At 37.1% G+C, this 21,615-nt stretch overlaps 2 protein-coding genes across 2 annotated transcripts; one reads left to right on the top strand and one right to left on the bottom strand.

Moving 5' to 3' along the window:
- Positions 1 to 5,934: 5,934 nt before the first annotated feature.
- LOC113754294 (acidic endochitinase-like) lies at positions 5,935 to 7,011 on the top strand. The gene has a single exon (XM_027298674.1). It carries the CDS (start codon positions 5,965 to 5,967, stop codon positions 6,835 to 6,837), a length of 873 nt encoding a protein of 290 aa, XP_027154475.1. The 5' UTR covers positions 5,935 to 5,964; the 3' UTR covers positions 6,838 to 7,011.
- An 11,746-nt stretch (positions 7,012 to 18,757) lies between these two features.
- On the bottom strand, positions 18,758 to 19,792 carry LOC113751845 (receptor-like protein EIX1). The gene has a single exon (XM_027295993.1). The coding sequence runs from the start codon at positions 19,790 to 19,792 to the stop codon at positions 18,758 to 18,760; it is 1,035 nt and encodes a 344-aa protein (XP_027151794.1).
- Between the last annotated feature and the right edge of the window lie 1,823 nt (positions 19,793 to 21,615).

Raw genomic sequence — 21,615 nt, 5'->3', positions numbered from 1 at the left:
GTAGTCCTTTCTGTGGAGTAATCCTCTTTTTTTTTTTTTCGACACAGGAGTGTCCGGGTCAATCCTTACGGGGCCCGACTAATCCCCTGTGGAGTAATCCTTGATCGGATCTAAATTCCATCAATTACAATTTGGTCAGGAAATGCAACACAGATAGGCCAATCAAGAGTGCAGACCTTCAACAATATAGGTCAGTAGACTATTTGACGTATCTATTCTCATATATTTTTTTTCATAACAAAACATATTTCATTAACGAATTATTGAAAATCATCCAACACGATTGATATATATCATCGCTTTAATGACAGATAAAAACATGCACTAAAATTCAAACATATGCAACACAACTAAAAAAAGAAACGTCAGTTACTCTGTCAAAACTCGACTATTTTACATCATACAGTATTATCTGTAACAGCAAAAAAGACAAACCAAAAGATATCGCCATTCATTAAAGATATCGGAATGATTAAAGTTGTGTGGAAAAACTTGGCGACGGGTAAGGTGGGGACAAGTGGACGATGGAAGTCTCAATCCGCCATGGAAAATTAAAGATATTGCTTTTTGAGAAAATCTCCCTTGGGAGGCATATCCTCCTATCAGCTACAGGAACCGTTCATTCCTGAGCACCTGAGGTGGCTGTAAAATGTCGAGATCCCTATTGGACAATTGACCTTTAAAATCGCAGACTCTATCAAACCAATCCACGTCTGTACGGTCGATGTCTAAATTTCAAATGATGTACTAATTCCATACACGTGGTATTGTGGAAAGTCTACAGTTAGGCAGAGGTTCTCTGCATCACGCAACTCGGATAATTCGTGGAAATTAATCACGAGACTTTTTTTCAATGGGCACCCATTTTGATGAGGACACGAGTGATATAAAAACTGATCAATCAAGAAGTTGATCACCTTCGACAACGTGTGATTGGACTAGCATTCTGACTCGTGCTATATATATGAAAGGGATTATATCTTTAAAGAAGTAATAAAATTTTATATGATTAAAAAAAGATAAAAGAAGAATTCGAGGGCGTGTCAATGTAATATCAATTATGCTGAAATGCATTATATTGTAAACAAAAGCGAAGAAAAAGGAATTGAATAGAGTATGTTACTTTACATAGGCTACATGTTTTGTTTTATTATTATTATTATTATAAAGAAAAACTAAAGGCCTAATGTTAGGAACATAAAAAACAAAAAAAATAGCATGAGAGAATAAGATGAATCTTGTTTTTTATTATTATTGTGGACAATTTCATGTCTATCTATGTCCATAAACAATAAAAATCTTGTATTCGTGATAGAAAAATATTATTGTTACAGCAATATTATTAAGTAAATTTAATAGGTAAAATGGAAATATGAAACTAATATCGTTAAGTAAATTTTATTGTTAAGTAAATTTAATCTCATAAAATGATAATAAAATGTAAATCTAATATTTCTATAAAGTAAATGAGTAAATTTTATATACACTATCACGATTGAATAGATGACATATGAGTAAATTTTGAATTTTAAATTCAAATTTCGCACATATGTCATATATCTAATAATGATAGTGTATACAATATCAGTGTATATAAGATTAATCCATAGTAAATTTAATATTGTTAAGTAAATTTAGTCAACTTAAATCTTTACCAATTGCTACCTACACTCCCATTGCCAACTATTCTTTTCTATTCCTGAGACTCATTTTATTACTTACCTACCACTTTTAAATATATTCAATGCCATCAATGAAAACATACCAAAAATTTTCAAAAAAGACCCAAAAAATACTGCATATAAAGATTTTAAAAGAATATTCCCATTATGAAAGTTTTCTAAAAGCATCCTAAAAGTAACCCATCAAAATGGAGCCATACTTTGTGTAATTTTTGTGAATTGTCGTTCCTAAACTAATTTTCATAATATTAATATTTTCAATTGAAATTTTAAACTTTAAGTAGTTTAGTATCATTGCGTAAATTTACGCTCCTTTTGGATTGCATTTTCCGTCATGTTCTATGGAAAAATTACTGTGACGATTTGATGTATGTGAGGAAAAAAGGTAATAGGGAAATGTGATCACGGAAAACGACGCAATTTTCTGGCAGAAAATAGCATTCCAAACAGGATCTTAGCTTCCTTTAACTTTTTCTACGACCCCACATCACCACTTTCCTACTTCCTTCTTCCCTTGTCCTCATACTCTACCTTGCAGCAACCCGATTCCGTGCTACTTTTCCATATCCCCACAACCCCTGAATGCAAATCGTCCTTTTCTGTAGATGCTACATCTATAGAGCCAAATTTTGTGCATTATTTTCAAATTATCTTTTCTAAACTAATTTTCCTAGTTTCAATATGTCTTTAGTTTAAATAAAAACTTTAAGTAGTTGCAAAGTATCCTTCTCCATTTCTTTAGTCATAACTATAACATAATTTTAATTTTGATTGCTCAACAAAAGAATAGGTAAAAATATTATATTTCTTTTTTATGCTCGAACAATTCTAATAGCATGAATAACGTCTGATTATAAATAATTTAGGTCCAATTTTAGATCTAGGTCTGGGCCGAAATTTAGAGCTATTTTTTATTTTTTGTGCATGATGATTCTAAAAATTGAAGTATCTGATAAGTATATTTCATTTTTTCTAAATTTTGGGTATGATTTGTAAATTTCAGTTAGGAAAGCAATACAAAAAATATTTTTTCTCTTCTTGTATTTTTTTTTAGTCAATTTTGCCAATTCGCTAAATTGTTCAACTATATGATTTGGAATCTTGTTATATCTTTCGAGGATAGGAACTTAAATTAGTTTTTTTTTTTTTGGGTATGATTTGTAAATTTTAGTTCGGAAAAGAATACAAAAATGTTGAATATTTTGTAATCTTGTGTTGTGTTTGTTAGTCAATTTTGTTAATTTGCTAAGCTGTTCAACTTATATGATTTGGAATATTGTTATTTCTTTGGAGGACAAGAACTTAGATTATTAGTTTATGTTAGTCAAAGATTGTTTTTTAGTTAATTTTTTATATTGATTATTACGGATACAATTATTTTTAGTTTCAAATATGTATAGATATTTTTGGTATATTTATTTAATTGCATTATTAGAGGGTTGACTATTGTAGGGCATGTTTGAAACTAAGTAAAATAGGGAACAGAATAAAACTAAGGTGTGCTACAATACCTAATCCAAACGTTATATTTGGTATGATTAATTAATTGCATTTATTAAGAGAGTGACTATTATATGCCGTGTTTGGGGCTACGTTAAAATTAAGGAATTAAAAGCAACAAAGACATGAATCCAAACAGAAGACATGAATCAATTTTTGAAATAAATAAATTAATTAAAATTCTAGAAAAATAGGATGAGCAGTTGAAGGCTCAATATGTTTTGAGCCTTCAATAACATAGGATTGAAGGGTGGAATTTAAGAAGCAAAGAGGGAGAAGAGGGTTTTGAGCCTAAACAAGATCTCTAATTATTGAATTATCGACCTTAACCATTAAATCTTTTTCTCCGTGTTGTATCACAAAGCGGTTGCACTTGCACCTGGACTGCCACTCAAACTCATTTGTTGATCAGGTCAGGAGATTGGCTTTCAATGTGGTGGTATACTAGCTATGGACAGCAAGGAATTTGGCTATGTTTCAGCAGAGACATATCTCGGCTGTGGACATAGTTTCTGCTGTCTTGGCTCCTGTAAAGGATGTGACAGCAGGTTAGAGGAAGATCCCTTTATCTAGAACCAACTGGAATTGCCTCCGTTGTCTTAGCCCGTGATGGCTAATTCGTATGCTTAAACAGTGATTAGTTGGATGTAACTGGAATCTATACATTCCTGTGTACAAGCTTCGCTTCTGTGATCGGTAAGAACATGTTTTGCTATGAGATTATTTATACATGAGAGTCGCATTCACACTGAGGGCGAGGAAAAAAATTTTCTTGCTTAAGACCAAACGTCAGAAGGATTGAGTGGGAAAATCTTAACAACTTAACATAATTAAATAAGGGGTGATTTGAACTTTATATTTCTACTAGTAGTGATATATTTGTAACATAATTAAATGGGATCATTCCAACTGACATATTTTGCAGTTACTTTTGAGGTGGAAGTATTGAACTTTACATTTCTACTATTACTGATATATCGAACTAGGACCATTCCAAAGTTTTGCACATCGGTATGAATATTTGTGCACATAGTAAGGGTTGATCCTAGGTACGACCGTAGGATTTAATTTCTAGATTGCATTAATAATTAGAAAGGCCCAATCCTAACCAACAAACACGCTACGAGGGTTTGTTTAAATTAGATCATATGCTCCCCTGACATAAACCCAATTACGCCAGTTGCTACTGAGGTAGAGATAACGAACAATTACGGATTCAATTACCCCTATTTAGCAAAAATAGCATATATGAATAATTAATTATTGCGCACTAATCAATCATACACAAGGCCATAGCAATTAAAATCAAGGAACATATAAATACCAATAAATGAAGAAAATAATTAAAACAGATTCGATCTCACAGTAATTGTTGAACCAAATCGTCAGTTGTCCCCTTGACTAGAAAAGCTTAACCACGCCTCATGAGAAAATCTCCCCGTTGGGGAATATTGTCGAATACCTGGCGTGTGTCAGAGGCCAGTCCAAAGAAAGAAAACTATAACTAAACTAAAAAACTAAAACTAAAGCCCTCGATATCCTTTGCTTCTGTACGTTGTCCCCTTTTAAAGCAACAAAAGAAAGATGACTAAAAGCTATTTAGGTGGTCCCCACACATGTGGACAAAGCCTCCCAAGTACTTCTTGTTCCAAGTCTCTCTACGTTGCTTTCTTCGAAGCCCAAATGACCAAATGCCTTTCACTAGCTTGTGGTCCCCCACCAATTCAAGGGCCCAAGGATTGAAACCCTTAGAAGTCTCCCTATTTTCCATAAAGTCCTTCCTTTTTGATAATCTTCTGCTTCAATCCCTGAAATTGGGTCCAATACCAAATATAAGTAAATATTAATAATTAAAACAATATTTGGCAAGGATAACAGGGGAAATTAACAATAAAATTGCTAACAATTAACACCCTATCAGTAAATTAAAATTGCACTTGAAGCAGCAGTGAGACATTCATAATTTAGATCAGGTTAGAACAATAGTTTTTTTTTTTGGACACAGGGGTGTCCGGGTCAATCCTTACGGGGCCCGAATAATCTCCTGCGGCCCGGGCCCGGCGCCCCAACCCGACCCGAACGCGTTAAGTGCGCGGAGGAATCCAGCGGAACGGAGACTCGAACTTGTGACCTCAAAGTTCACTGGTGAGAGGCAGCTGGACCATTCACGCGGGGCTAGTACAATATAGTTGCCCCTACCATTATTGCACATTGAAAGGCACTCATTTCACTTTATTGTACCATAGTTGAAGGATTTCGTAGATTACTTGAGCACTCTTTTTACTTCAAGAATGTTCATGGAAATTTTATATTTTGAGCAAAACTCGTAGTTTTCTCTTATCGAGGTTCGAACTTTGTCTTCCATCAATTATCACTTAATATGCAATTTCTTCTAAAATCTAGAGGATGTTTGGAGCACTCGTCTAATCCAATGGTAATTCAGTCCTCCTTGGTCTCAAGGATCCACTTTTCCCGTAGCTGCCATGTAATGTCCCAAAAAAAAAAAAAGAAAGAAAAGGATCTTTCTTCGTCCAGTTGTGGATGAGGTTAGGCGAGCACAACGGTAGTCTCTAGCAACATTAAAACACAAAAATAATACCATTCACCTTTTTGAGAGCAGAAATGAGAAATCGTGCCATTCACGTTTTCTTGTACGGATGTTTGGATATTCTAGATGCTGAACATCCACTTGAGATAAACTCATCTATAAAATGGTCAGTCATTGTGCAAGTGAACTCACCAAAGCAAAGCTCCAAAAATCACCGAAAAGAAAGAAAAAAAAATGGCTGCCTCTTTGCAACCACTGTTCTCAGCAATGACATTCCTGTTGTTGATTGCTTCTCTGATTGGGTCCTCCGAAGCTGCCGGAATTGTCCAATACTGGGGCCGAGGCCATAAAGAACCATCAAGTTTGGCTGAGTTCTGCAGGCGAGAATTCGCTACCGACGTGAATATTGCCTTTCTGGAAAATTTTGGCAGCGGCCAGATGCCTGAATTGAACATAATTCATCCTTGGCCGAGCTCATCAGACATAGAATCTTGCCAGAATAATCAGACCAAAGTGTTTATTTCTCTCGCAGGACAACCGAACCTTACTTCCGTCGAAGATGCGGAAGAAGTGGCAGCCTATGTCTGGAACACTTACTTAGGCGGTGAATCAAGCGACCGTCCATTCGGCACAGCTGTTTTAGATGGCGTAGAGCTTCACATCCACAGCGGAAACACGACTTACTTGGATGATCTTGCTCGGGCACTTAAGGGATACCCAAATGTGATCTTAGCCGTAGCGGCGGAATGTCCTATTCCTGACCCTGCTCTTGACGCAACTATCAGAACTGGAGTCGTTGATCAGGTGCGGGTGGAATTTTTCGACAACCCATCTTGTCAGTTTGTCCCTCCAAACGATACCAGTCTCCTCTTCCGGAGCTGGGACAATTGGTCTGATTATCCAGGCGTTAATCTATTGTTCCTGGGAATACCTATCTCAAAAGATATCGCACCTGAGGGCGGTTACATCCCACCTAATGTGCTAGTTTATCATGTTCTTCCCTATCTGCAGAACTCTCCTGTTTATGGAGGCATCATGGTTTTCCCCTACCTTCATCACGAGGTAAATTTCCAATCCCTGCTACGGTCCTATGCTCGTGCTGCCTGATCAGTTCCTTCCTCTCGATCGCTATCTACTGAAGGAGGGATGAAATCAAATGTACTCCTGCTTGTTAATGCCGGAGACGAAAATGGTAAATAAATAAACAATGGGTTGGTTATCCATGCCCACATTAAATAAAATTGTCGCATGAAGCTCAATCGTACGGGTTTGATTTTGAATTTCTGTCTGTTCTTCAGCAAAACATATGTTATATAGCGCGAAGATTATGGTTGTTTATAAGTATTTTTCTTTCAGTTGTCCTATGTATCATCATTAGATATACATATATATCCGTTCTCCAGTACAAACATATTCACGCAAGAACCTCAATGGTTAATTCGGAACAATAGCTCACGATGACTTGAAGTCTTCGTGGAAATCATTACAACAACAACTACAGAATATAATAGACGTAAATATTAAATGTTAAAGACAAAATATGTAAATAGATACTACAACAATAACTACAGAATACATAGTAAATTTTATCATCTATTCAATCTATCTTTCTAATTTCAAAACCTACTCATCAGCCACCACTAAGTGCAGCCACCACTAAGTGTACACTGCCGACACTAGAAAATGTGAATCCCTTAAACAGCAGCATAAAGTAGTTACATACTTCATAATATCATTATTCGGCAATTTTTTGGAATAAACAGTCTAAGAATCACTTGTGGTTGGCTAACGGATGGTATTTAGTTTATTCTTCTAAAAATTATACCGCGAGGTAATTTTTCTAGTTCACTTTATAACAAGGCAAGTGTTTTTGTTAGACTGACGAACGTTCCGGAAGGTTCATGACTCAGATTTTGCCAATAACATAAAAATTCATGTTTTTGGAGATGATTTTTTTTTTTTTATCAAGCTTTCTCGCAAGTGACAATTGATTAATAATGCAGCAAAAGTGACGGGAGTACTACTACCAAATCAATAATAACACTAGCTAATAATGATGTAGTAGTAGTATTAAGGAGATGCGTACTACAGTTGCATGCAGCCTTTCATACTACAGTCCTCCCAATCCAGTGACATGAAAGGGGCGGGACGCTGCATACAGGCAAATTACACTTTACCCCCCTATAGTTTAGTATTTTTTTGTACATAACTTTCCTATAATTTTAAAAGTTATATATAATCTCTTTATGATTTGAATTAAAGTATCAAAGTAACAAAATTTGCAATCCATAATGGAATCAATTAAAATATAAAAAATGCCCCTTTATAAAGTTAAAAATTATCTATTGACTACAAGCGAGTTATGTATATATAGTGAAAACAATAAGGAAGTTACATAATAAAACATTAAATCATAAGAGGGTTATATCATAAAATATAAAATCATACAGGGTTAGAGTGTCATGCATATTATGTTTATATATGTTGATCACTTCAACCATTTGAATTTTTAAATAAGAATAATTTCGACATTTTTATAGGTTCCTTTACAAATGATTATTTCCGTTATTTTGACACTTTAATCCAAATTATGAGCGGATTATATATAACTTTTAAAATTATAGGGGGGTTATGTACAAAAATACTAAATCATAAGAAATACAATGAGTTTGTTTGGATAGAGAGAATTTGGATGATTTATTTGAGATATTTACTGTAGCACTTTTTGTGATGTGATGTATGTGAGATAAAAAGGTGATTGGGAAGATAAAAAGGTTATTGGGATTTGTGAGGATAAATTAAACAAACCAAATTCTCTCTATCCAAACAAACTCAATATGTAATTTGCCTTTTTTTTTCCTTTTGTTTTACATTAATTTCCATCTGTTCTCATATTCTTGTTTTCTTCCGCTTTCTTTTTAACTAAACATAAGAAATTCGTTAATTGCATATTGGATTACTATTTTACTACACCGGTAACAACTCCAGCGCGAGATGCGGGACTCCTCCCCAAATGCAATATAAGTAGCAGTAGTAGGAGTAGCTTGCCCTTTGTGTCATTCAAGTTCACAAACATAATCGACACCTCATCGAAAACAAAGTCGAAACAGGCTGCCTTATTTATGAAACTTTTATGCATCTTCAATTAACTTTATAACTAGCCAAATTCAACATAAATAATCCAAATTCAACAATAAATTACTATAATTTGAATAACAGCTTGAATTTATGAATAAAAATCAATCAAAAAAGAAAAAAAAATTCGCAATTACCATTATTGAATAACATGACCTTAGATATTAATGGATAACAAGAATTTCACTATCCCTCTAACAAGGATTTTCAAAGCATTCCTAGAACTAATGGCCTGTTTGGCAAATGAATTTTTGGCTAAGTTTGTTTCTTACCAATTTTTTAACAATTTTAACTACAGTAATCTCAAAAAACTGCTAAAAATTTTTAAACTACATATTTCAAAATATACAAAACACATAAAAAAATTTTTCTTCCTCCTTTCTCATTCCACCCCAACCCACCCCCACCTCACCACTGACCAAGATTAGCTGGCACCGAAGGCCACCTACTCTCTCTCTCTCTTCCCCACCACCTCTCTCCCCCATTCTCCCTTCCCCACCAACCTTCCCTTACCCCTTTGCCCAATCTGGTCGCATGACTAGAAAGCACCCAGGAAAGGAGGGAGAGGGGAGGGGAGAGAGAAAAGAGCAAAAAAAAATTCTTGTTCCAATTGGAAGGGAGAGGTGGTAGGGGACGGGGAACGGAGATGAAGAAGAAAGGAAAGAAAAGAAAAAAAGAAAGAAAGAAAGAAAATGAAAAAGAAAAAGAAATAAAAAGAAAAGAAAAAAGTTTGTCATTTTAAAAATTTTTGCTACAATTTTTATAGTGAGTTACAATAAAATTTTAGACAAACATCTAAAAAACTCATTCGCCAAACGAGGCCTAAGTTTCACCCAGATATTTATTGGGAGTTATTTGCCAAATAGGGCCTAAGTAATATCTCATTCTCTTATCAAACTTTATTGGAATTGCCCAGTTTTTTAAGGTTTATCTCTTTTTTCACGAATCTTTAATTCGTGATTGGGATCCGTTCATATAATATTCTTCATTGGGAGGATGTTCATGAAACCCCTTCTACTCTTACATGTTTGTTTAGAAGATCAGGAGGCCTAGGACACATTTTTATAGCATGTCTACCAATTAATGATTGCAAGAATTAGTTTCTAATAGGACCATTTATGGCAATCGATGAGTTAGAAATTTAATTTATGTTCATTAGTTTTTCTCACATGGCTTTATGATCACTTGATTTGAATCTTAAAACTACAGGTAATTCTAGATTGAAATCATGAGTGGGTGATGTTATTGAAAAGGATTATGTCTTGAAGAAATTTCTAGGTGGTTATGTTATAATATTTCTAGATCCACTGTGATAGCATGTAGTATGAAATAAATTCGGGGTGGAGCACGGAATTTACTAATGGAGTTTTAATTGATAGTAGATTACTTTAATGAATAGTAAGACATGATTATCACTTTAGAAATAACTAAAGTTGAAATGAAAATAAGGATAATTAAGTGGAATTACTTCTTGATGTTTGGATTTATGTTGACGCAAGGGAAATGTAATGGGCATTAGGTGTTTGAAATTTCTATGGCCTTGTAAAAAGAATAGCGGATTTGAACATGAAGCAACCCTTCTTTGGTCTAGTGAACCGCTTTGATATACAGGTGAGATCTTCTTCGTCCAGTTGGGTCATTTCCTAATATTGGTTAGAGTAAGAGTAGTAAAAGGAGTTGACGATTGACCAAAAAGGTGAGGAGGGAGGGGGGAACATGAATTGTCCTTGAGTAAATAATATCTATGCTCTATGTAAAGGTGGAGAAAGCTTTTGTTGTAAATATATGAAGGGGAAGAGGGCTTTTGGTACAAATAAAATTTTGTCATTTTATATTATTTTTTAACTACCCTTGCTAGCTACCCAATGTAATCAACTATCGATTATGGTTATGGATTACTGCTAAATAACTATCTATTTGTATACTTATTTTCATGAATTTTCCAATACCCATTGTCAAAAATATAAAACCAATTCCTTTGAAAATGATTTCAACAAATTTACTCAAAATTTTAATAATATGTTTTTTATTAGGCGTACACATATTGGTGTGTGCCCTAAATACTAGTAGTTTAATTTATACTTGTTCATGTAAAGTGATATAATTGGAAGGGCAGTTTGTTTTTATGCTAATCTGGTCAAATTAAGTTTCGAGAGTGAAACTTAGGTGGGTAGAATTAATGTAATACCTGAAAATCATTAGTTGGTAATTCATAAGAGTTGTTGGCAGAAAAGCTAGAATGTATATCAATTAGAAATTAAACAACTAAATCAATTATTAGCATAAACAAGTATAGAATTCTTCTAAAGTGTTTAAATCTGTTGACGCAAAAATTAGATCAGTACGCAAGATAAACAACCAATAAATTGCTCGATATAGAATCTTTAATGCATTCTAATGCGAATAGAAAAATAATTATTTCACATCCTATCATCCTTAGAATCGGTTGTAAATAAAAATCAATAAGATTCTCATAGTATGGAATGTAAAGAAACATAGGAAAATGCAATGTAAATATGAAGAATAGAGGAGGATTATTAGAAATCAAACTTTTGAGAAAGTAAAAATAATTGCCAATAGAAAGAGAGAATCTAGAGAAAGCAACTAAGGTTTTGGTACCTAGTTTTTAAGATCAAGAGTACCAAAAGTTAAGGAATGGAAATTTCTGGTCTTCAATCAAGTAATAGTTTATTGGGAAAATTTCCTTTACAAGATACTGATTTGATGATAGAATCATCTACTGCTTTTGGTGCGTTATTATTTTATTGATATAACTTATTGAGCTATCATTTTCTTATTGAATAAGAATCGGTCAAATCTTTAGAAACGTTTGGAGAAACAAATTACAAATTACCAGACTACAAATTGCAAATTCTCAAGGAGAGTATGCTGCTGCTGCGTGATATGAAAAACAAAATAAATGTGCTTTTACAGGGCATTACTCAATGGAAATTCCTCCTCAGCTGATTGGCCTTCAATGCAAGAATTACGCAGATTTTGTCATAGGCATTTTCCAGAAACCTGAGGTATGCATAGCGCCATGACTTCTTGAACTGAAGGATCCCCAAAACTCCCAATAGCCCGACAGCATAACCCCGTCCTATACCAGCATAAAACCAAGACCAATTAGACTCGCGTGGCCTATATCATCATGAATATGCCCATATTTCGTAGGCAATTTATGTTCTAGGCAGTCATTTGGGAGTGGCTCACCACAGAGTCCACTGTTTCCTTCATAGATAGATGGATTGATTAAGGTCTGAATTTGATTCCCTGATGGTATTGGCCCTGATAGCTTATTGTGTGACGAATTCAGGAAGTTTAACCAGTTTAAAGCAGATAAGCTTTCAGGGATTGCACCGAAGAGTTCATTCATTGATAGATCAAGCGACTCAAGTTGCTTCAAGCTGCCAATCTTCTCGGGGATTCTTCCAGTGAAATGATTATGTGAAAGGTTCAAAGTTAGCAAATCAACCAGATCCATTATCCCATCAGGGATCTCACCCACTCAATTATTTGTCGAGAGGCTTATGGTTTTAATGCGCAAAAGGTTCCGAGAGGAGTACTCAAGTTCTCCTCCTCCCTTGAAGTTTTGAAGCCAGGTGAAATCGCCAAATGCCCAGAGATCAGTTCCTGTTTCACTTGATACCATCATTGAGAAGTTGATAATACAATGAGGAATAGATCCTGTTAAATGTTGTGGTTAACTTTCTGAGCAAGAAAATGTTAGGAGAAAACAGAAAGGGAATAGAACAAATTTGAGAGAGAAAGAGAGATAAAGAGAGAGAGAATGAAGGGAATGAGAAAATATGATCTGAATGAATTAAGAATGAATCGATCTCAAAAACTGTCTGAACCAATACATCCTTCAGTTATTTATACAGGATTGTGCTTATTTGCATGCAGACGTCCGGCTAACAGAAAAGATTCCTTCTAACTAACTCCTCCAGCTAAGATGCCAGCCTGGCATAACTGACGAATGATCTGCTTGGATTCTGCCAGGACACAACATTGCTCCCCCCTTCAAACAATCCTAGTCCCTAGGATTCAATTCTGGAAATTGCACTCGAATAAAGGACCAATCTTCCCAAGTGGAGTTATCCTTATTCAAATTCTCCCATTCAATCAGCACTTGCTCAACCTCTTGACCCTTCCTGTAAATAACTCTCTTGTCCAGAATGGCCTTAGGAGCTACCTTGAACTCTCCTTCCGCAGTTGCCTCGGGAGGTGTAGGGTGGATTTGGCTCCTATTGGCAGACTTCTTGAGAAGAGAAACATGGAACACAGGGTGCACTGAACATCCATCTGGCAACTTCAGTTTATAGGCCACTGACCCCACCTTCTGCTCAACCTAATATGGTCCTTAATACCTGGCAGATAACTTTAGGTTTCTTCTCAAAGCCACAGAAGATTGTCTGTACGGTTGTAGCTTTAGGTACACCCAATCTCCTTCCTCAAATTTCCTATCCGTCCTGCCCTTATCCGCCAATTGCTTCATTCTATTCTGTGCCTGCAACAAGTTTTCCCTGAGTAAGGTATTCCAGTTCACTCTTTCTCTGGACCAATCCTCCACTGCAGCAACTAGTGTCTGCGTAGGGGATAAAGTGAGTTGTGAAGGTCTGTATCCATAGAGGGCCTGAAAGGGAGTCATGGTCAGGCTAGTGTGGTAGTTGGTGTTGTACCACCATTCAGATGTAGGCAGCCACTTCTTCCACTTGCCTGGTTATTGCATGCACATACTCCTAAGGTAAGTCTCCACACATCTATTGACTCTCTCTGTCTGGCCATCTGATTGAGAATGGTATGAGAAGAGAAGCTGAGTTTAGTGCCTAGCAATTTGAAGAGCTCCTACCAGAAAATGCTGGTAAACACCCTGTCCCTATCAAACACAATGCAAGAAGGCAGTCCATGGAGCTTAAAGATTTGATCAAAGAAAACTTCTGCGATACCCTTAGCCGTGTAATGAGAGGTTATAGGGATGAAATGTGCATACTTAGTGAGCATGTCTACTACCACATAGATGGCATCACTGCCTAAGGACTTAGGCAATCCTTCTATGAAATCCATTGAAATTTGTTGCCAAGCTTGATCTGGGATAGCTAGGGGTTGTAGCAGTCCAAGGTATAGACAATTTTCAGACTTGCTCCTGCTGCAAATATCACACCTCTGCACAAAAACCTCTATATCCTTCCTCATGTTAGGCCAGTAAAAGAAAGGCTTCATCCTCTGATAGGTACCCTGAATCCTTGAGTGACCACCCCAACAGGTATCATGGAAACACGAAATTAAATTCTGCCTGAGGTCAGATCCTGATCCTACCAAAATTCTGTCCTTATGCCGTATGACTTCCTTTTGGTAAGTGTACTCAGGATGAGACCAGTTCCTTGATACTGTCATCACCAACATAACTATCGCCCACTAGAAAGAGTCACTGAGGTGCTACTGCTGACACAACATGCACTTCTGCCACCCCATTTCCTTTCCCTCCTTCCATTCCCTCTGTTCTCCTAGAGAGAGCATCAGCCACCACATTCTCCTTTCCCCGTTTATATTGAATTTCATAATCCATCCCCATCAGCTTGGCCAACCATTTTTGTTGTAAGGGTGTTGTGATTTTCTGTTCAAGTAAGTACTTCAATCTCTCATGATTAGTTTTAATCACAAAGTGCCCTCCCAATAGATAATGTTTCCATTTTTGAACTGCAGTCATTAAGGACAACAGCTCCTTCTCATATATGGATAAGGTCTGGTTCTTTCTACCCAATACCTGACTCATATAGGCTATGACCCTACCTTGCTGCATCAAAACAGCTCCAATGGCAGCTTGGCTTGCATCAGTTTCCAAAACAAAGGACTTAGTAAAGTCTGGTAGTTTTAAGACTGGTGTAGTACTCATTGCTTCCTTTAGCTTCTGGAAAGCTTGATCCGCTTCTTTACTCCAAGAGAACTGCCCCTTTTTAAGCAGCTCAGTAAGAGGCCTGGCGATCACCCCTTAACTTTTCACGAATCTCCTATAGTAGCCTGTCAATCCTAGGAAGCCTCTGAGGGCCTTAACATGGGCAGGAGTAGGCCAAGAGAGCATAGCTTCAACCTTTGCTGGATCAGCCTTCACACCTGTCTCAGTGACTATGTGGCCTAAATACTCTACTTGATTCTGGCCAAATGCGCACTTGGACAATTTAGCATAGAAGGAGTGTGTTCTGAGGGTGTTCAACACTAAGGACAGGTGATGTAAATGAGTCGTAAGGTCAGGGCTGTAAATCAGGATGTCATCAAAGAATACAAGGACAAATTTTCTGATATAAGGTTCAAATACAGAGTTCATTAAAGCTTGGAAAGTTGCAGGTGCGTTTGTTAAACCAAAAGGCATAACAAGGAACTCATACAAACCAGAATGTGTTCGAAAAGCTGTTTTTGGAATGTCATCAGGAGCCATTCGGATCTGGTGATAACCTGATCTGAGGTCTATCTTGGAAAAATTTTTGGCTCCATGTAACTCATTAAGGAGGTCATCTATGATGGGAATGGGAAATTTATCTTTGAAGGTCAAGCTGTTCAATTGTCTATAGTCAATGCAAAGTCTCCAACTGCCATCTTTCTTTTTCACCAGAAGAGCTGGAGAGGCAAAAGGACTATGACTTTTCTGAATGATACCAGAGGTTAACATTTCCTGGACTTGTTTTTCTATCTCTGTCTTTTGTGAATGGGGGTACCTATAGGGGGCAATTTTGAAGGGCCTAGCCTCAGTTTTAAGAGGTATTTTATGGTCATGAGTTCTGGATGGGGGCAATGTTATAGGATCAGAGAAAATGTCCTCATATGTAGCCAGCAATTCAGTAAGAGAGTTAGGCATACTAGTCACCTGACAGTTGTGAACCTTCACCATGCAGGATTGCTGCAGAGCTTTCCTGACCCTGTGCCTGATGGCTTTGCCCGCAGTCTCTCCTCTCCTAAGCTTCACCTGTGCAGTCTCGGAGTCCTCCTGCAATAGGACCTGTTCTCCCTCCCTGTCAAAGGTTATCTGCAATGCTTTGAAATCAAATGTTAGGGGACTGTATTTCTTCATCCAATCGACTCCAATTATCATGTCATAAGGTTCAAGTTCCAAAACAAATACATCATGCTCAAATTGGTAGCCCTGGATCTCCCACTTCATCTGAGACACCCACTGATCGCAATGCAAAACCTTCCCATCTGCAATTTTGACTTTGAAAGGTCTATGTTTCCTGATTTTCTCAGGATATAATTGCGCAACCGTAGGTCGGATAAAGCAGTTAGTACTTCCTCCATCCACTAAAACTGATAGCTGCCGGTTACCATACAGTCCTTGCATTTTGATGGTGCTAGAAGATAACTCACCTGAGACTGAGTGTAGAGCCAGTACTACTGCTTGATCTGCACTGGTACCCCTATACTCTATGACCTCCTCCTCCTCTCCTTTATCTGCTCCCTCCTCCTCTACTAGCAGCATGTGAAGCTCCTTGTTCTTGCAAGTGTGTCCAGGGGAGAATTTCTCCCCACATTTAAAACACAAATGGTTGTCCCTCCTGTACTGAAATTCTGAAGGCGAGATTTTCTTAAAGACAGGCTGTGAGTCACTCCTTTTCTTAGTTTCTTCACTATTATTTGGCTGCATCCTCCTGTTCCCATTGGCACCCATGTGTCCCCTACTGAAACTAGATGGCAGCGGACTCCTGTGAGTTACTCTATTGTTTTTGGAAAGTGCTTCCAAGAGGTGTTCCTGCCACCTAGCCTTCTCAAAAGCTAGCTGAAGAGAGTCTGGTTTGTGCATTTTCACAGCAGACTTGATTTCATTCTTCAATCCTCCCAAGAAGCAAGAAATGTAATAGGATTCTGACAGATTGGGAACTTTGGCCATCACTAATGCTCTTAGTTCCTCAAATCTCTCCTGGTAAGCTACTACAGATGAGGTTTGCTGCAGCTTGTTGAACTCCTCAATGGCATCATCCTCTCCCAGTTCTCTGAATCTTCTACAGAGTTCCTCCTTGAATTCGTTCCAACCAACTCCTCCCTTGTCTTTTTTGAAGTTCTGGTACCATAGATCAGCTTGCCCTTCCAAGTGCAGTTCTGCCATATCTACCTGGCTCTCTTCCGAGACTCTACAAAGGTGGAAGAATTTCTCGCACTTTCTCACCCAATCTCTAGGGTTGCTCCCATCAAATTGAGGAAATTCCAGCTTAGGAATAGCCACTGTGTAGTGATTCCTTGCTGTTACTCCACCACCAGTTCCTCATTCGCCCATTCTCCCAGCTTGAGTCCCACTGTTATGGTTAGGGCTCCCCAAAATCCCCCTATCACCATGCACACCTCTCGCAAATGCACTGAACTGGTTATTCATATCAGCCATGAATGTCTTCATTTCCAGTCGATTGGCTTCCAATAATGCCTTCACATCTTGGAAGTTATCTCCCAACTTTTCCTCCAGTGCTGCCGTAGAGTCCAAAACGGTCTGGATCCGTGCTTCCTGTTTTCGTAGCTGTTCTTCGAAGCTCTTCATCCTCGTCCCTTCGGCCATGGCTAGTTGCAGCTGATAGTCCAAGGACCACCAGCTCTGATACCACTGTTGTGGTTAACTTTCTGAGCAAGGAAATATTAGGAGAAAACAAAAAGGGAATAGAACAAATTTGAGAGAGAAAGAGAGATAAAGAGAGAGAGAATGAAGAGAATGAGAAAATATGATCTGAATGAATTAAGAATGAATCGATCTCAAAAACTGTCTGAACCAATACATCCTTCAGTTATTTATACAGGATTGTGCTTATTTGCATACAGACGTCCGGCTAACAGAAAAGATTCCTTCTAACTAACTCCTCCAGCTAAGATGCCAGCCTGGCATAACTGACGAATGATCTGCTTGGATTCTGCCAGGACACAACATTAAACAATTATGAACTAGGTTCAGCACTTGAAGACTTGAGAGCAGGCAGAGCTCATCAGAAATGACTCCATGGAAGTTATTTGACTGAAATCTTAGAAACTTTAACTTTGATAACCTTTCCCCAATCCATGTTGGTAAAATATCTGTGAGTCCATTGTCACCGAGATCAAGAATTTGTAAATTTCTCAGGCGCTGCATTGAGGATGGGAGCTTCCCAACGAATTTATTTCGATTCAAATGCAGAATCCAAAGTTGCCCAGTGAACTCGGAATTTGACCGCATAGACTATTATTTGCCAAGTTTAGGACCCGCAAGTCTGGCAAATTTCCCAAACACAGAGGAACTCTTCCAGACAGAAAATTGTTGGATAGATCCAGTTATTTTAAATTTTCCAACTTGCACAGGTCTTCCGGGATACTACTTGTTAAATGATTATCGCTGAGTATGAGAATAAAAGTAGATGCAACAGTTTGACCAACATCAGGCAATGGAATATGTCCGGTAAAAAATTTTTGTGAAAGATCTAATTTGTAAATATAAGATAGAAATGATTTGAGAGATCCATCCAATTTGTTGGACTTTAGAACGATGCTTGGAGAATTTCCATCAGGAGGACTCTCCTTCATTTGTTTGAACTCCAACGAGTTCCAAGTTAGGTTGTTGTCCGAGAAATCTACTGATGCAATATCATAACAAAGCACTCCAAACCAGCTGGGTATGCTATCCGAAATGCTTGCATTCTGCATCTCTAACCATTGAACCTCCTTTTGCGTTAGCAGCCAAGCAGGAAATAGCGGGCCTACTTTGATGGATGACATCATAATTTCTCGGAGTTGAAAAAGAGGAACCACCAGCAGCTCACATTCAAAGAGAATAAGTTTTCAGGTAGGTTCAATAACTTTAGATCTCCGAGTTTCGCAGAGTGGTTTTCAGATAATACACCAGTTAATGAGTTGGAAGAAATGTCCAATACTTGCAGCTTCGGAAGTTAGCCTATTTCACTCGGTATTGGCCCTTGCATGTCAGATCCAAATAATTAAGACTGCTTACATTGCAAAGTGACTTCAACGTTGATACATCAAAGCAGTTTTCCCCTAGATCGAGATCAACTAGAGAGGTCATTTGTTCAAATAGGCCATGAATTGGACCAGAAAGATGATTAGAGCTAAGACCAAGATCATAGAGACTAGTAAGATTATGGAGCCAAGGAGGGACCATGTGGTCATTGAAATCATTTTCACCGAGCTCAAGGGAAGAAAGAGATGTGAAATTGACCTGTGAAAGATGAGGATTGATGAAAAGTTCACAACTATCTAATTCCAGTCGTGTTAGTGAAGGAAGCATGTTAATTGTCTGTAACCCATCTTCAACGGCACTAGGATTCACCCCAAACAGGACTAGGCTTCCCAGAAAAGAGAGTCCAACAATCCACCTGAGATCCTTCTTCGTCAATCGATTCCACGTTAACGAGGGAGTTACACCTCCAAGTTCTAAATGCCGTAAACATGAGAGATTTCCTAGATGGTGGGGAATTTTGCCATCAAACACTGCATTTGCAAGATTTAAGTATCTCAAGTTTTTCAACAATCCAAGGAATGTGGGAACTTGGATTCCTGAAAAATTATTCTTGCTCAGGTCCAGGTCTTGCAAATTGGTCAAATTAATCAAAAATGGACTTAATTGGCCTCCCAAGCAATTTTTGCAATAAGTAAATACATTATTTGAGTTTAACGGCTTCGTATTTTGTAGATCAAGTTTAACGACATGACTAGTGATTTTGTGGCAATCAATGCCTTCCCATAAACAACAATCCTCTCCTATCCAAGATGACAAGCGATTCGATTCATCTATCAACCCATCTCTGAATTGAAAAAGAGCTTGCCGTTCACTCTCAATATAGGAGACATTTGAATGAGTATAAGCTTGTTTGCTACAGCCAAATGGAAAATGGCTGGTGACGAGAATAGAATTCAATAAGAACATTACTAGTAGTAGAGATGAAGAAGTGCCAAGAAGATGATGCTCCATTGGATTTATTTTGATATCGAACTATATGATTTGTACAAGTTTAAAAGCATCACTCACCGTTGTGCGTTGGAAGAAACTATGTGATGACCGAAAGTCTTCGTGGAAAAGTTGAGCCAGTAAACGATCAAGTATTTAACTAACTACAAAATATAGTAAAACCAATCTACTTAAGATGCAAAAGAACCTTTTACTTTTCTTATGACTAAACAACCTCAAGAGGCTAAGTAAAGATATTCTTTTACTTTTCTTATCGTCAACTCTTTTAATGGGTATGGATCATGGAGTTGGTGAGGCATTATTTGATTGGGAGCCATAAACGATCCAAAAAAGATTGAATTGGAAATATAATCACAGATGGGGGATAGGAACTGGAAAGATAGATTATGGGAGTCCGAAGACTGGCATGAAATTAGAAATGGAGTAGGCTAGATAGACAAGCTAATAATGTCTTGACTTGAGCTGATAATATCTTAAGAGTCTGGTCATTCGATCTGCAGATATAGATTTAGATGAAGTGAAATTAAACAAGAAGATCGGTAAACAAACATGATTAATTTGCGTAGAAAACTTGACCATCTATTGCATCCGACGACTGCAAGTCCACTGGCCAATAGAAGTCCCGATCGGCCATAGAAAATCAATATATTAATTCTTCGACTTGGATAATTTAAGGACTACACCAAATAATTTGCATCAGTAAAATTTTTTATTTATGTAAGTGCTAGCTTTTCTGTTTCGTGGATTATATTCTTAATTTTCCTTGTCAGACAGTCTAGCAAGGAAATCATTTAATTATGGAGTTAACCTTTTATACACTGACGGAATATGTCCTATTATCCAATCTTGGATGAATGATAAGTAATGTAACTTTGAATTGATAGGGTATTAATTGTTAGTAGTTTTATTGTTAATTTTCCTCTTTGTCCTTGCCAAATATTGTTTTAATTATTAACATATACTTATATTTGGTATTGGGACTAATTTCAGGAAGTGAAGCAGAAAAGTGCTAAAAAAGGGAGATCTTCTTGAGATAAATACTCCACACGTGGGAAGTTTCTAAAAGTAAATACAAGTCAGGCTCCACAGGATGCTACAAACGGATTTCCTATATTTGTGCTGATGAAGAATTGACTTGTACTAGGAGTTCTACTAGTAATAGGAAACAAAAAGAAGGGAACTTCGGTAGGCTAAAGACCTTTTTGTTTTGTTTTCTTCCTAATCGGGACGGGACCACTGAAAAAAGGAGTTAGTGATTGTTTAGGGAATGTTTCACTCAGTTTTTTTCTTGTTCATGCGTGCCTTCTGTTTGACATTACTCCCCGCTGGAGAAACAACCTTCGCTTCTTGATTTTTAGTGAAAAACGTGATACCTTGGAAATCAATTAATTTGCTTGGAGATTTTCTTATGCGGCGTGGCTAAGCTTCTCATCTAGTCAAGGATCAACGTGATAACGCACTCTCGAATATCTGTGAGATCGAATTAGTTTTCATGCATTTCTTAATTTGTTAATATTTGCACGTTGTCTACTTGAATTTTTATGTGATTATTTTGTTAATTGGATGTCAAGAGCCCGATATTCAATGTGACTTATTAATCTCCTGTCAAATTAATCAATTAAATCCGTAATTGTTTAATCGGTTAATATCAGTGGCAACTAGCATTTTTACACACTAGGGGAACGTGTAATCTGATTTTAATAACCCTCATAACGTGTTATTGATTGAGATTAGGTTTTTCTAGTTCTTAGTGTAATTAGAGAATTAACTCCTACGGTCATATTTAGGAGTGTTTTCAAGTTAGAGGTAATCAATAGTCGTACCTT

Source organism: Coffea eugenioides, chromosome 11 (genome assembly GCF_003713205.1).
Source record: "Coffea eugenioides isolate CCC68of chromosome 11, Ceug_1.0, whole genome shotgun sequence".
In the NCBI taxonomy this organism is placed as follows: Eukaryota; Viridiplantae; Streptophyta; class Magnoliopsida; order Gentianales; family Rubiaceae; genus Coffea; species Coffea eugenioides.
The sequence above is the reverse complement of the archived record's forward strand: the minus strand, read 5'-3'. Positions and strand labels throughout refer to the sequence as shown.

Coding starts and splice junctions, on each gene's coding strand:
- LOC113751845 (XM_027295993.1), bottom strand. CDS start 19,792: ATGGAGCATCATCTTCTTGGCACTTCTTCATCTCTACTACTAGTAATG.
- LOC113754294 (XM_027298674.1), top strand. CDS start 5,965: ATGGCTGCCTCTTTGCAACCACTGTTCTCAGCAATGACATTCCTGTTG.